At 47.5% G+C, this 16,766-nt stretch overlaps 1 protein-coding gene across 3 annotated transcripts in view; it reads left to right on the forward strand.

The window, feature by feature from the left end:
* LNX1 (ligand of numb-protein X 1) overlaps positions 1-16,766 on the forward strand; it is a 116,391-nt gene that overhangs the window by 15,190 nt on the left and 84,435 nt on the right. Inside the window, exons 1-2 of one of the 3 annotated variants that reach the window (XM_021701700.2) lie at positions 75-116; positions 551-1,036. In XM_021701700.2, the coding sequence (XP_021557375.1) occupies positions 645-1,036 (392 nt within the window). In that variant the 5' untranslated portion in view covers positions 75-116; positions 551-644. Of the gene's footprint in view, positions 1-74; positions 117-550; positions 1,037-9,437; positions 9,719-16,766 lie in introns of those variants that run through there. The other 2 variants (XM_021701701.2, XM_044912948.1) reach the window with 2 other exon arrangements.

A 16,766-nucleotide genomic window follows, 5' to 3' on the forward strand; every position in this document is an offset into this window, starting at 1 on the left:
ATTTTATTAAATTAATACAATTTATGTTTCTTAGGGCATATTTCTTCTGAGTTCCTCTAGGCATTTCCCAGATAGTCCCCAATGGTTTTTCCCACCCCAACGTGAGGATATTAAAGGTAAATATTATTTTTTTTTTTTTAGATTTTTTTTTTTATTTATTTGCGAGAGAGACAATGAGAGACAGAGAGCATGAGAGGGAGGAGGGTCAGAGGGAGAAGCAGACTCCCTGCTGAGCAGGGAGCCTGATGTGGGACTCGATCCCGGGACTCCAGGATCATGACCTGAGCCGAAGGCAGTCGCTTAACCAACTGAGCCACCCAGGCACCCTAAAGGTAAATATTATTGCCACTAGGATGGATGGTAAACTGAGGAATAAGGAGGCAAGGTCCTTTGCCCAAGGTCATGTCAGTCACCAGAGTGGGCAGCGAGCCCTGGCCTTCTGAATCACGGCTCGGTTCCCTGCCCACTGGTGGCAGAGTCTCAAGTTCATTGAAAGTGGAGCCTTTAGGTGGCCGTGAAAACGAAGATGAGCTGTCTTACTCTCTTTCAGGTCTATGGATGGCTCCTAGAAGATCTTGATTTACTCCTGAGGACGTCCCGTTTTCCTGGGCCAATTTCCTGTCAGACCATCTCCCCCGTTGACCATGAGCCAGCCAGACCCCGCCTGTCACCCTGATCCCAGCCCTGCTCCCCCGTGTGTGGTATGTGGCCAAGCCCACTCCCCCGAGGAGAACCACTTCTACACCTACACCGAAGATGTGGATGATGACCTCATATGCCACATCTGCCTGCAAGCTTTGCTGGAGCCTCTGGACACTCCCTGTGGACATACGTATTGTACCCTGTGCCTCACCAGCTTCCTGGTGGAGAAGGACTTCTGCCCTGTGGACCGCAAGCCGGTGATGCTGCAGCATTGCAAGAGGTCCAGCATTCTGGTCAACAAGCTCCTCGACAAGCTGCTGGTGACCTGCCCGTTCTCGGACTACTGCACCGAGGTCCTGCAGCGCTGTGATCTGGAGCAGCACTTTCAGACAAGGTAGCGCCTCCTCGTGGGCCAACCCCGTGCAGCCCTGTCCTCTCAGGGGCAGCTGGGCTCGCCTGCCTCCCAGGGGCAGTGCTGTCCTCGGGGGCTGGGTGCTCCACGACATGCCTTTCCTCTGCCTTCTTTGCAGCCCATGAAAGCAATCGCCCAAGGGAAACCTTTTAGGTGTTTATCGCTATGGTTCGGTGTGAGAACACAGGATGTCATAGAATTGCGGTGTGTAGGTGTGGGGGGTAAGGGGTTTATTTTATGGTGGTAACACTCACGTAACATAAAATTTGCCACTTTAGCAATTTTTAAGAGTAGAGTTGAGCGGCATTAAGTACACTCACACTGTTGTGCAGCCATCACCACCATCCTTTCTCTAGAACTTTCTTCATCTTCCAGAATTGAAAACCATACCTATTAAACCAAAACTCGCCATTCCCTCCTGTCTGGCCCCTGGTAACCACCATGCTACTTTCTGCCTCTATGAATTGCTCTAGGGACCTAATAGAAGAGGAATCATACCATATCTGTCCTTTTGTGGCTGGCTTATTTCATATGTGTGCATTCTGAAATGTCAAAGATACTGGAAAGATCTGAGGAGCGTCTTTCTCTGGGGCTCATGGCCCCCGGAAGATTTCCTGGCAGGCATTGCTTATCTTTTCACATCAGAAAAAAAAAAATGTCTCCCAATTTGATCCATGATTATTAAAATGTCCTCTGTATGGGAATTGATGAAGCCCAGCTCTTCTTTGAGGAGATGCGAGCTATTGCCAGCAAAGTTTTCAATGGAGAAATGTAGAAACTGTTGTCTTCCAGTGATTTTTCTGTTTTTGGCCAAGGTACACACGGGTGGCAGAGCGATGGTGTCACCGCCTCCGCTGGTGGTCAGCATCATCCACTCCACCTGGCTGCCTCTTAGGTTGTCCACTTACATTGTCATGTTCCTGGGCATTCCCCCGGTTGATGGCCTCAGGACAGCCCTGAATCTTGTTTCACATGAGGCACTCTCTTAGAACATTTAAGGTGCTTAAGAGAGGGTGAACAATAATACCACAATTATTCATAAGAGGAAATGTGGAAGCTAGTGTTTACTTTGGTTCCTGTCATGACAAGGGCAAGAGGTAGGTGCAGGTGTTTTTTCTAAAGGTCACATACCTTAGGTTGTGAATCTGAGTCTTTGTTTTTTAGGACAGGCAGATTCTCTGACATGGACATTTGCATCCAGGGCAGTGGCTGGGCCGTAATGCTTAGCGCTCGTTTTCCATGCTAATTATATCTGTGAACTTGCTTTTCGCCCCCAGGATGTTGAATGAAAGGCATCTAACCCAGGTTTGTGGGTTGCCTCTGACCCTCTGTTGTTGACATCTAAACTAGGGTACCCCTCTTCTCATTGCCCAGAAGGAGATTTGGCCAGAGGAGAAGGGGGTGAGGGAGGCTGTTCGTGACCTTTGTTGGAAGTTTGGCCCAGCGGGAGGAGAGGCGCTGTCTGCAGGGAAGTAGGTCTGGGGCAGGTCAGAGAGAGGCAGATGCTGACAGTTGCTGGTGCAGAGCCAGGGCCAAGGCCAGGGCCACACTGGCTAGGGGAGGCGAGGAGCGGTGGAGGCTATAGGCCCTGGTAGAGCTCCCTCCACCCATCACATTCCCTGCTTCCAACATTTGCACCCTCTACCTTTGTTATTGGGGCTGTATGAGTTTCCTATTGCTGCTGTAGCAAATGATTGCTACTCAGGGGCTTCAAACCACACAAATGTGTTATCTTACAGTTCAGAGGGTTAGAAGTCCAACATGGGGTGCACTGGACTGACATCAAGGAGTTGGGAGGGCTGATTCCCTCTGGTTCTAGGAGAGAATCCCCTTCCTTGCCTTGCCTAGCTTCTGGAGGCCACCTGCCTTCCCTGGCTTGTGGCCCCATTCTCCATCTTCAAAGCCAGCAGAGGACCATTTTCCAGTCTCTCTGCCTGTCTATCTCTGTCTTTCTCTTTCTGTGTCTCTCTTTGTCTCTCTGTTTGTCAATCTCTTTGTCTCTCTCTGTCTCTCCCTCTCTCTCTTTTAAGATTTTATCCATTTTTATTATTTGAGGGAGAGCACGAATGGGGTAAGAGGGAGAAATAGACTCCACACCGAGCAGAGAGCCTGATGTGCGGCTGGATCCTGAGACTCTGGGATCATGACCTGAGCTGAAAGCAGATGCCCAACCGACTGAGCCACCCAGGCACCCCTCTCTCTTTCTGTTTGTCTCTGTCTCTCTCTCACTCTCCCATTTCTGCTTCCATCATCACATCTCTCTCTGTGGCTCTGGCCTTCCTGCCGCCCACTTGGTAATTACATTGGACCCAGTTGGGTAATCTACAATCATTTCCTCATCTGAAGATCCTTAACTTAGTCACATCTGCCAAGTCCCTTTTGCCCTGTAAGGTGACAGATCCACAGGCTCTTGGGATTAGGAGGTGGCCGTCTGTGGGGGCAGGCGTTGTTCTGCCCACCACAGGAGCTCCGTAGAGGAGGGATAAGAGAGGGGAGAGCAAAGGAAAGAAATGGGAGTAGTCTCTGGAGACAATGTGAACATAGCAGCTTCTCCTCACCTCCTCATTAAGAACTGATTGGGGCCAAGATTATCCTGAAAACTAGAGAGAAGATGGCATATGGATCGGAGGGTGAGTTCGCAACAGAAGTGGGGCAGAAGAAGGGCCAGAAAGAAGCAGTTGGGTCCTCTGGGGTCTCCAGGGGAGAGAGGACACTGGCACCCCTCAGCTGCCCAGAGTGGGAAGGTTATTCACCCACCCACACAGGCGTTGTGGCCCACACACCTCAAGGAAGCCCAGGGAAAAGTCTGGATGAATCCTCAGCTGATAATGATATGCACAATAGAAAAACAACAGTGAGGAAAGAACCCAAAACTAATTGAAATCACCTCTTCACACTGAGGGCTCAGAGTTTCTCACAAGCACCCAGCAGCAGCTCCCTGTGAGGGGAAAACTCCCACGTAAGGGAGGTGTAGGTCTCAACACCCACTCTTGGTCTGCGCCACACATCAGCTTCCTAAGTAGGTTGAAACCAACATTTCCAAAAATATGTTGTATATATTAGTCATCAAATGCTTAATATACACTCCTTCCCCTCCCGCCCTGTGGGCCTTTGATTGGCAAGGATTCAAAACTTGGAGCGAATCCAGGACCTGACTCTGGAGCCCTGTTAGGTGTTGGGCCAGCATCTGGGCCAGTGGACCATCTCTTCCCCTATCCCTCAGAAGGGAGACGAAGATTAAGTTGTTACTACTCTGGAATCCCTTTAACTGGGAACCACCAAGAAGTGACCAGGAAGCAAGGGTTTTCCTTACGTCTCTATAAGAGACCTCCAGGTTGGTGGCTGCAGGTACCGGAGCGTGGTCACACATTTATACTAGAAGATAGCTTTCTTTGTAAATTTTGCATCTCAGTTTTGGTATTTAAAATGTAATGAGTTTTAAAAACTAATATTTGCCTTGTGGCATTGAAATGAATATAAACTAGGCAGGCTCAGGGTCTATCCAGTAAGGAGACTTAACTACAATTCTGGTTGAAGACCACCATCTGACCAATGTGGGTCCACACACTCCCTTCCAGCAGGTCCCAGTATCCGAACAGTCCCGGGCTTCATGGAGAACTACGGACTTAGCTTTCTCTACCTGTAGAATGGGAACTTATTTCATTTGGGCTCCTTAAATACAAAGCTCTTCAGAAATGAATCACATTTAGAATGTTGCCATTGTCCCTCTAGAAAAGAAGACGTGGTAGAGAAATATTTTTCCCCTCAGCTGAGGTCTCTGTTTATGACCTGTCCATAGGCCCACGCTCATCCTAACTGTTGACTTGAGCCAGAGATGCGGGCAGCCTCGACTTTAAACAAACGCTGCCTGTTTTCTCCAGAACTCATGTCATTTGTAAACATTGTTGTAAACATTGTTATCTGGCTACTTGAGCCCCTGAGTTGAATGTAAATCCTTAAGTAAAACATTTAGGACTGATTGTGGTTGTGCATGACTGGCTGGACCAGCAGCTCCTTGGACAACTGTTCCTGACTTCAGACGAGAGGGTTCTTCCCTGAGAGTAAGCCTGAGCATGTGAGCTAATGTTTGGAATCTTCTGGCTACTTCCATTGACCTCCGTCCTCTGAGATGCTTGTGGACTTCCATCGCATGGGTCTCCTGCAAAGAATTCCCACGAGGGTGACAGGCTTGTTGAGTTGAGGGACAGGGAGCCTTCTTAACCAAAGGACATTGCCAGGAGACATGGCATAGTTGCTGTAGGGGCCAGTCCGATGCATCCCTCTTGACCCAGAGCAGTGAGAGGGTGTGTGGGAGGAAAGCCTTCACTTCCTTGATCCTCAATGGGAGTTGTCTGAGGCTCAAGACTACATCTTCCTTGTGTAATAGCATCATCCACATGTATAATATTTATCAAGGATCTGCAATAGGCCTGGCCCAGAATGAAAGAAAAAATCTATACACACCATGATTTCTGCCCCTGAGAAAATGACCTTTGAAGAGTGGAGAAGTTGAAATCACGTGCACGTTGAATTGTTTCATAGGATAATTCCCTTTGCCCTTTAGTTTCTATCTTAGGGAAGATAATAACTATGGGGGATAATAGAGCTGACCCTTAAGCTACTAGCAGGAATAAAGAGATCATTGTTCAGTGTTTTGAAAACAACCCTGAATGAAAATGTGTATAATTGGCCCAAGACACACCTGACTGAAGCCTCCCGGGGTTTTGTTTTGTTTGTTTTAATTAATTTTGCACCCCAAGTCCCGGGAGTTTCTTCTCCAAAGACCTACCCTGGAACTTCTCTTGACCTTTACTTCTAGCAGGCGACCCCTTTCGTTAGTGCGTTCAGTACAACACAGACACGGTTGCTATCTGTGGTGCAGGGAGGATTCTGCTGCTGGAGGAAAGGTCTAAGGGAGCATTCCTCTATGGAAAGACAGGTAGGTTACAAGTCTTGTTGGTCATGTCAGCCAGGCTCCACATTTTCCCTGTAACTGTGTTTTGACATACATACTTCACATGACATTCCAATCCTGAACCCAACTTTTTCCTGGTTCCTACCTGGCTCAGAGCTGCTCTTGACACTCTTCTGGGTACAGAAGAAATGAGGCAGTTGTCTTGGCTTGCCTTCTGGGAGAACTATTGAGTTTCTATCATGCTCCAAGCAATTTGCTAAAGAAACAACATTCTCCAGGGCACTCATGCCCTGAAATCTTCCTTATCTTTTTCCTTTCTTCCTGGACATTTGTTATCCATCCGTATGAATGCTTGACCCCTGCCATGGCTCTTGGCCAGTTTGAAGTCCTGAAGTCCTTTGGTTTTGTTTTGTTTTGCTAATTTGCTTCTGATCAAGAAAGATTGGTCCAAAAAGTTGACTCATGAACCGAGTTGAATTCTAGTTCCTTCAACAAATATTTATGAGCATCTACTGTGTTCTAGGCACTATGGTGAGGATACAGTGCAGAACAAGACCAGTAGAGCTCCTGCCTTCCAGGAGTTCCTTGTTTAGTGAAAAGAGGCAAGAAAACAGGAGGTAGTGGGTGATATCTGAGATGACATTTTAGGTTAGATAGAACTTAGGCAAAGGGTACAAGGTTCAGGGTTAGGGCTATTTACTGGCAATGTCGCTAAATAATATGACCATTTGAAGTGGGATTCTATCCCCAAGGGATTGTATTAGGATTATATCTGATGGCAGATATTAGAAAATTCAAACTGAATTGGTTTAACTTTGTAAAAGTTTCATATTTCTTATATAACAGAAAGTATAGGGGTAGGAAGTCCATGACTAGTATGATGTTATCATGATGCCATCAGGAATCCAAGCTCTTTCTGCCTTGCAGATACACTTTCATCCTCAATTTTGTCACCTCTTGATCCCAAAATAGCTGCTCAAACTCCAGCATCACATCTAAGTTCCAGGCAGAAATAAGTTCCGGGCAGGAAGAACCAGCAGGAAAGGCAAATCGACAACGTGCAAACTGAGACTTTTGCTTTAAAAAACTTTCTGGGATGCCTTACCCACTAATTTCTGCTTATACCTCATTGGCCAGTATTGTGTTATATGGCCACCCATCTGTGAAGGAGGCTAAAGTGCATTATTACCACCATGAACTAAACCTAGATTCTGTTAAAAGGCAGAAGAGAAGATCAGATCTTGAGTAGGCAACCAGCGGTTTTTGCAGTAATGAGATAAGCAACAACAACAAAATTCCTTCATTTTTATATTGCATTCATATCTGTTAATGAATTTTATGCAAGGAGGTAAAAGGGCAAACATCCTTCTTTTGTCATTGAGACTTGGAGAAGCACTCTGACATGTCAAAGATTATCAGAAATACAATCTAGCACACTATGAAACCCACAGCCTTTTTTTTAGACACCATGCTCTTCCTGAGCCATGATCTATCCAGCAGATCCTGGACACTCGAGAAGAGCATGTCCCAGGACTCCGTGAAACTCCATATTCAGGAAAAGGCTGTAACATTTCATGTTCCTAACAGTGCAGGAGGAAAGAAAAGAAGAGAATAACAAAGCCTCTTGGAGATAGGTGCTGGGCTGCCTGCTGGGCTCCTTCCCTGTTATGAGTGGTTATTATTCATTATTATTATTAATAACAACAATTTTTATAACGATAGCTAAAACTCATTGAGCCTTTTGCTCTTTATAGGCATCATCTCATTCCACCTTCCTAACAACGCTATGAGCAAGCACTGTTATTATTGTCTTTCTTTTACGGAGGAAGAGACAGCGGTTCAGAGAGGTTAAACAACACGCCCAGTGTCACACAGCTAGTATGCGGCAGAGCTAGGGTTCAAAGTCATCTGTTTGACTCCAGCAGCTAAATACCAAACCTAACTTCCTTTGTGCGGCTATTTCATTTTACTTCCTTTTCCCCAGCCCTGACTCACTCTTGAATACCAGGCTTACAGGAAATGGAATTCAAATGAGAGTCTCAACAAAACTATAGATGAATACATGTCCTGCTTTATCAAGATGGCTTATTTCTGCCCGAAACTGAGGCATTTAAACCCGTACATTCTAAGGTTCTACTGTGCTTACACTCTTTCAGGCCTGCCTCAGGTAAATGCACTGCTCTGAGGCCAAATTCCTGTTGCTACAGCTCACTGCAATTGGTCTCAGCTCGCGGCCTTCTCCCGGGTCTGCGTCCTGGACGGTCTAGTTTGCTGGAATCGCTTGGGTGCCATTAGTGAACTATCCCTTTAAGCCATTTCTGTTAAGATTGAGGCCTCAAGCTGCAAAGACCCAAATGGATTCTAGCCCTCCTTTTTTTTTTTAAGATTTTATTTATTTGTCAGAGAGAGTGCGCACAAGCAGAGCATAAGCAGGGGGAGCAGGACACAGAAGGAGAGGCAGGCTCCCCACTGAGCAGGGAGCCCGATGTGGGGCTCGATCCCAGGACCCTGGGATCATGACCTGAGCCGAAGGCAGATGCTTAAGATTGCTCAGATTCTAGTCCTCTTGAAGATGGGGTAGAAGGAGGGGAGCCTCGGGGGCTTCTGGGGGCATCACAGAGTTTAGGCATGCAAAGAAGTCCTAATGGGAAGGTAGAGAGCATGGGCTAGAGTCACTAATCTGAATGCTGCAAGTGCTGATGGGGCCCAGCCCCCCGCGGGACCCAGTGGGTCAGGCATGAAGAGAGCTCCACTTCAGAGAGGAGTGGCTGAGGCTCGGGGGATTACATGAAATGCCCAGCATCCCAGAGCTGGTGCCAGAGCTTAGTTTGGCCGCTCAGGGGAGGAAGAGGAACAGAGAGACTTCCCTCCTTGCAGAACCAGAACCTGAACCTGGTTCGGACAGAACTCTAGGTCTATCAAGGCTCTCTGCTATTCTCAAGGAGAGCGACACAGCCTAATCTTGCAAAGGGCCAGTTGTCCAGATGAGTAGAGAAGCTGTCACTTCTCTTACAGCCGCTAGTGTAGTGGGGACAGGGATAGGTAAAACATCCTAAAGGCATGTTCTAAATATACACTCAGGCGCAGAGCTGGTTCATGTTTAACCCTCCTCTGTCACAATATCTGGAGACTCACTTCGAGCTCCGATCTCCAGGCTGTGTTCCAAGGATGCTAATTTCTTACATTGTCTTCCTCTAGCAAACTGGGGGACAGCTCTTGATGATTTGCCTATCCGCATGGTGGGGTCTGAATGTGCCGTGGCTGTGCCCTCTCCCCACGCAGCTCAGCTTCTAGCCCATCTGCTCCCGGCCAGTGATGTCAATGTACCAGCTGCTTCCCAAGAACCAGTCGGCATCCTGCAGGAGGGGCAGGTCCCTCTCCCGGGCATCAGCCTGCTTGCTCTCAGCCCGAGCCCTCTTGCCAACCCTGGTGGGTCCCTCCGGTCTCATATCTCCCCATCTGAGAAGCGGAGGGCACGACCCTCTTCCAGGCCTGTGATTTATCAGCGTGGCTCCATCCCAGGGCTCCACATCAGATGCCTTCTCTCTGCTGATTGTGGGGACATGGCCAGGTTTGTTTCGGGAAACTGAGCTGGGCTGGGCCCCTGCGGCTGACAGAGCGAAGGTGGCCAGGAAGAAAGCAGCCTCCTGTTGGAAAATGAAGGCACTTCTGCTGCTGGTCCTGCCTTGGCTCAGCCCTGCCAACTACATTGACAATGTGGGCAACCTGCACTTCCTGTGCTCAGAACTGTGAGTCCCGCCATAGCGCTGCCTGCCTGTGTTTGTGTGTCGGGTGTGTCGGGGGTGGGACCGGAGTCCGTTCCCTGGCTGGTATGTCTGTTTAGAGGAAGCAGTCCCTCACGAGCTAGATGCACTCGACAAAGCACGCAGCCAGCCAGCAGTCTCGAGTGACATGCTTAGGTCTGTGACTTAACAAAAAAACACACACACCATCTTACGGATGCCCCGCTTTCCCAGCGAGGCATTTTCTTCCTGCTTCTGTGCCAACACTGCCTTTTTTTTTTTTTTTTTTTTGGTACTCTACTTTTTCTCAATAGATGTGTCTTCTCTTCCTTCCATAAATAGAACCAAAGAGCAATTAAGAACCGAGCTTGCAGACACAGATCTGCAGCCCCTGTCAGGCATTTCTAGTTCCCTTTATTGGGAACCCAGTCTGCGTACCTGAAAATACACACAGCCTCAGCATGGCAGAGAGGTCACCGTCTGTGTAAAACAATAGGCATCCACTGGAGCTTGGGGTTTGACCATTTTTAAATGTATGGGCGAGCAGAGGGAAGTGTGCAGGGAGCCCCCACATCCCATCACCTTGACTGCTTTGCCACATTTGCTTTGTGTATTTTATTCAGGTGGTTTGGAGTAAACTGCAGTCATGACCTTTCGCCCCTAAATACTTCACTAAATAAAATAAAGACGTTTTCCTACATGACCTATGTCCATTTTACAAAAGGAAATGACACACACCCAAACTCTACGGTGATGTTTTCCTGGCTCCTTTTGTTAGTAAGCTTGGAAAGAGTATTGCAGGTGAATGTGAACAGCTTCTGGCCAACAGAGGAAAAAGTGCTGAGGTCTGTGTGCCTCAGTGCTGGGAACACTGGGAACACTGAGGAGGAAAAGGTGTGTTCCTCCTCACTAACCTTTTGGATGGGGAAACCTCGCAAGGGCTAGCTTATGTGTAAATTCTAGTCGGTGGACAACTGAGAAGCATTCTAATTAGAATTCCTAGGGCCCAGACTAGAAAAGCTCAGTGGGTCGTATAGAGATAGAGGTAACCCTCCTGAATGTGTGGTGATAACCAGGACCTCCTTTATGATCAGCCAGACTAGCCAGTGTGCATAGCACAGTAGATGCTCAATAAATTCTTGATAAATAGAGGAGAGAACAAGGGACCTAGGTCCTTGGAGGCAGACGATTCCTTTTGACGACCCTGCATTTCAGGATTAGCTGGTCCCATCTTTTTCAAATGTAACCCCCCAGTCCTCCTCAGATAAGAAGGTTCAAAGGGGAAATATCTGGCTTAAGCCTGAGTGGTGAGCATCTCTTGGGTAATAATGGCATATGGAAGCTTTTCTAGAAAAATATACAGGGACAGAGCTCCTTGGGATTGTGGCAAGTCTCCTTCTTCTCCTTTGACGGTGTCTCTGAAATCTGGTGCCAAAGCGCTCCTCCTCCGTCCCCTCGCCCCCACCTGCTGTCCTTGTTGGGGGCCGCCCTCCTTTCCTAGGGCTGCTGCAGCAGTGACCGCATGCTTGGTAAGTTAAAGCAATAGAAATCTCTTCTCTCACAGTTCTGGAGGCCAGAGCCTTGAAATCAAGGTGTGGGCAGGGCCACACTCCCCAGGAAGGCTGTCAGGGAGAATCCTCCCTTGCCTCTTCCAGTTCCTGGCGGCTCCAGGCGTGTCTTGGCTCCTGGCCGCCTTGCTCCAATCTCTGCTTTTGTCGCCATATGACCTCCCACTTGTGTCCTTTCCAATTCTCTGTCTTTTCCTCTTCTTATAAGGACACTTGGCATCGGGTTTAGGGCCTGCATCATCCAGGATGATCTCCTCTTGAGATATTTAGCTGAATTACATCTTTTTCTAAGTAAGGTCACATTCACAAGTTCCTGCTGCACATCTCTTGGGGGACCACCACTCAAGCCACTGCGGGTGCTCCTGAGGAGCCTCTCCACTAATTTACTTTCATTTTTACAGCCTAATTAAAGGAAGGCTCTTCACACTGGCTTCTCAGTTTTCTTTTCTACAAGTACGTGAATCAAGGCCACTTTTCTGTTGAGTAACTGGACATAAGCAGGCCATTCTTTCCAAAATGTGAAGGATATCCAAGAAGCCTAATGCCAGGAAATTGCCAGGACGGCATTCCCAGACTGATGTGCCAGAACTTTCTGGAAGCTTCCAGTCACTGGGCATGATTGATGAGAGAATTCTGTGTGGCTATCACCTGATGCTACTAGTGTGATAATGAACTAATCGGCAAATTAATGACACATTTCAGGTACTGTGGCAGTGCTTTGAGCAATACAGGCAGTAAAAAAATTGGCATGGTACCAACCCTCAAGGAGCTGACAATCCAATTGAGAAGATGAAATTTATACACCTCAGAAATATTAACAATGAGCCAAGGCATAAGGGGATATGTCTTTAAAAAGTAGGATAGGCAATAAGTTGAGAGGAGGTGGAGTTTGCCCATTTCCATGAAATTGGTCAGGTAATGCTTCTAAGGAAGGTGGCAGTTTGAGCTGGATCTTGAAGTCGTTAGGAAAAGTTTAGGCAGAATCATGGATGGGAAGAGAAAGCACTTCAGGCAGGGCAAAGGGCACTACAGAGGTTGCAAGGTGGCTGTGGTTGTCACCAAAGCCTTGAGAAACGACAATGGAGAGCAGTAAATGGGACTGCTGGGTCCCTTCACTGTTCTTGGAAGCTAGGGCCGTGGGATGGTGGCTGCATGTTCCTGAGACAAAGAGACACTTCTCTCACTGCTGTAGGCCACTGGGATCTCGAAGGCAGGCGGAGCTGAGTGGACTCACTGGAAAGCGCTGGGAAGCCACACTTCCTCCCGCCCCCCGCCCCCTCGTCTGAGCTTTGGCGCCTTGGCCTTGGGTGAGCTTGACCTGTGTCTGCCATGCTCCCAGCTGCAGAGACCCTCCTGGATTTTCCTTCCTCTCTAAGGCAAAGGCTCTCTCAGTCTGAGTCCTGTTCCCTCAGAGCCCAGCTAGAAAATTGGAACTAATCCTGTAAATAGCGTCAGTTATAGTGTGTGGTCCTGGGGGCCACAAACTCCAATGCCTACAGGAACCGGGCAAGAGTTATTTCAGAATGTGAGTCATTCAGGTATAAGATAAAAGGAAGTGGTGAGGCCTCTGAACAACTGTAGTGTGTGTGTATGTGTGTGCATGTATGTAATTCAAATGTTTTTAGACATTACATATAATTTAATACATATTGTTTAAATATATATGATATGTATGATACATATTATATAAGATATGTATAATGTCTAAAAGCATCAATTTAAAACAAAACAACAACTCTCCAGCAGATCACTTCTGCCTGCCCAGTTTGGCCTTCAGACTCAACAGTTTATGACCCTGGGCAGCTCCATCTTTAAACATGTTCATGGTCGCCTAGTGCCTTGATGCAGAGGGCAACGAATCTCACAGAAGCAGCCTAAAGCCAGAACATTTGACGTGGAATCCCAGTCCATAGGTTAGAGTCAGGGCATCTAGGATTGCTCTCAGGGCCGGCAAAGAGCACCCCATGACCATAAAGGGCCATGCTCTCTTCCCCCATGAGCCCTCACCCCCACCCTTCCACAAACTCTCTGAATTTCCTAGCCCCCAAAGCGAATGTAGGAAACAGACTCTCAGTCTCATAGAATGAGCATGGATACGGCCTTCTCATCCTTCTGGGTCCATTTGCTGCCCTACACGTGAGAAGACATATAGGTGAAGTCTTGAGAGCAGCATGGGTTCTGAGGACCACTCAAGTGAGAACTGAGGGCTGCGTTTGCTTTTTTCAGTGCAGATATTTGGGCTCTAAAATCTGCTAGATGCCCCCGCCAAACAAAAATATTTGGCGGGGGCATCTGTTTTCATTCTTAAGCTCCCCAGGTGATCCTTATGGCCCCTCCATGTTCATGCCTACGAAACTCCGCAGGTGATCCTTATGGGCACGGCAATAAGAGAACTCTTAGCTCCAGCTCGCGTGTCCGCTCGCCCTGACTTCCCCTGCGGAGAACCAGCACTCCACCCTCCGGGTCTGCTCTGTATCGTCAGCCGCTTACCTGTCTGTCTCCTTGACCTGCTGAGTCCTGAGGGAGAGCTTGAGGGATGTTCATTTGTGCACACCCAGCTTCTACACCCTCCACGCTTCGATTAAACCGAGCGCCGTGAATTTGGCCAACTGCTACGTATATTGCGAGGTCTGATAAAGAAGACCCTGGTTTGGTTTCTGTGGAAGGGAGCGTTGATCCTGCTCATGATGATGCGAGCAGCCTCATCTCTGGTGCTGCAGAAAGCAATGGTCTTGCTCTCCTGAGGCTTTGGTAATGTCTCTCTACGTACTTTGCTTAGCAAGAATGCTAGGGAAAAACCTTAGAGTCTGGTGGCTGGTGAGATGTGGTTTATGGTACACCGCCAACTCTCAAGAACCACTTACAGAAAACTGAAAAGTTCTGTCCCCTTTCCCCCACCTTTACCATTTCTAGCTCCTGTCCCGCTCCCAGTACTTCTCACTTCCACGTCCTGCGCTGCTGGATGCTGTGTTCATGCCCGTGGTGGAAGTCTGAGCGCGCCCCGCTTTGCAAAGTAGGAAGCTGCCCTTTGAGTTCTAGCTGCAGGGAGCCGGAGGGCAGGGAGGCATGGGCACTGCGGGATGGCCAGTCCCCCAAGCCAGTGCTGCTCCCCTTGGCTGTGTGACTTCTCGGGAAGTCAGGACATGGGCTCTCGTTACAGTCTGTAGCCAGAGATTTTTGGTTCGTAAGTGGCAGATCCGTGGACAGTTGTTCGTGCCAGTATTTGGAGGGAGAAACTCCACTCCAACCCCTGTCGAGACAGCAGTTCCAAGCAGGGAAGGCTTATTCCCCCTGGAATTCTGTGCACGGAGAAATTAAGATGAGGAACTCTGATTTCGTAACTTGAACCATCGAGGGCTATGGGCAGATGAGGCCTCCTGGAGGAGTTGCCAAGAGTAGCAGGAGCTCTGTGGCAGCCTTGTGTGTGTCCTCCCTGGGAGGTGGGGGTAGGGCCCAGGCTTCAGAGACGCAGAACACCCACCGAGTGTCTTAGGTCCAAGGACTCCAACCACCCACCACTTCCCTAGCAGAACTTTCTCCAACCAACCTGCAAAACACAATTTCTGACAGACTGCACCATCTTCCTGCAGCAAAAACATTCACTTTGCAGGCCAAAGAGCATCTTAAATCACACCTAGCTGGGCATTCCGGGCACTCAAGTGAAGACTGTTTGCCTTAGTTTTATGTGGCACTCATTTGGCCCTGGTCCAGCTTCTCGGGTTCCCTTTCTCTCTAAGTCAAGGCTCTGCAGCAGCCCTGGCCTTAGTAACTTCTCTGCTCCTTGCTAACTTCAGCTAGACATGGGCTGGGTGTTGGGCCCTGAGCCATAGCCTGGGAGCGCATCCTCTTCAAAAGCTTTGTGCCGCGTGGAGCTCTGCATGAGGCCGGTCTAGATGGATGCCGCTGGGCTCTTTCTGGCATGAGGGAGGAGAGGAGGGAGCACAGCGGGATTACCTCAGCCCCCATTTCCTCTGCACTTCACTGTGTTAACTACTCCTGACACTTTCCAAGTTTAAACCAACAGGGTGAGCTTTATGGATTTGCCAGTAAACACTTTCCAAGTTGGGTCTCCAAGAATTTGCTTCTTTCTCATCAAAACAGAAAAGGGGAAAAAAAAAAAAAAGTTGCTGATCTCTGGATTTTTCTTGTCTTATGTTTTGAGAATCTGAAGTCAAGTTTGGATTAAACCCGGAAGGAAGGAGGTAGAGTTTACAGAGGAAATGGGGTGAGGTGGAGAAATCCTTTTCCAACAGAGAGGAACAGAGTCCAATCTGGGGGACCAGAGCCAGGGCCCATTCGGGTTCAGTGACTCTCTTAATGTCTTTCTAAGCATTGCCGTTTAGCACATGTTTAATAGAGCATTTTTCCTTGTATCTACAAACGTGTGTATTTGGAAGGAAATTGAAGCCGCATGTTCCTGGTTCATTTATACTTAACTCCTCAAAATGTTGCTTCATAATCATTCTTTGATGTCCAAATTTCACAGGGATCCAACTTAACGGTCTTATTTATGTATTTATTTTCATTGAGAATCGGCAAGTTCTCTTTTGCGAACAGTAAAGCAACTCCAGTCCCAAACCATTCACTTTCTGATCTAAAATGCAAACTCTGGCAGTTTCAAGATCCCACCCAAATGCTTGACCAATTGTGTTTGCATTTCTTTGGGTTACGTGACTCAGTCAGGTGCATGACCAATGAAGTGAGGATTTCTTTCATGGCAGGACTCCCTCACTGATTGTTTCATGTTTGGTTGACTTTATTTTCCTTTTAACTTCTTATAATGAAAATCTCAGTGCAAAAGTAGAGAGAAAAGTATAATAAATCTCCCATGTACCCTATCCCCCATCTTAAATAACAATTCATGGGTATCTTGTTTCATCTAGATCCTTGAACTGTTTTTGAAGCAAATCTCAAACACCATATTTGATTGGTAGACCTTTCAGTATTTATCTCTAAAGGGTAAAGATTCTTAACCATAACACTAATATCATACCAGAAACAATTAACTATAATTCCTTAATATCAAATATCCAGTCAGCTCAAATTTTCCCCATTTGTCTATCTTCTCTTACAGGTTGTTTGAATGAGCTAATAAGGTCTACACTCTGCAATTGGTTGCCATAGCTCTTAAATACCCCTCCCTTCCAACTCTATCAATGCAAAAAGGAGCTCTTGAGGTAAAAATTTTGAGGACTACAGCTTTGGCAAACTCCAAATACTAGCCTAGTAGTTGGAAAAGGAGAAAAAGAAATTATCTTAATTTACTACCAAGTTGAGGGAAATGTAAAGGCAAGATCCAAAATAATCTTATGAATGTAACCAGAATGAATGGGGTTTTTTTGATCTTGTCATCCAGATCTTTGAGGGAACTTAAAGAGAATGGGAGAGTATCTTCTCCTGAGGGTGATAGTCTTCCAACTTTTTGGTCATAGACCTATATCAAGAAGGAAATTGGTCCATATGCCTATCCAGTGTATAGCTATCTG

This window comes from Neomonachus schauinslandi, chromosome 2, assembly GCF_002201575.2.
Source record: "Neomonachus schauinslandi chromosome 2, ASM220157v2, whole genome shotgun sequence".
Classification (NCBI taxonomy): domain Eukaryota; kingdom Metazoa; phylum Chordata; class Mammalia; order Carnivora; family Phocidae; genus Neomonachus; species Neomonachus schauinslandi.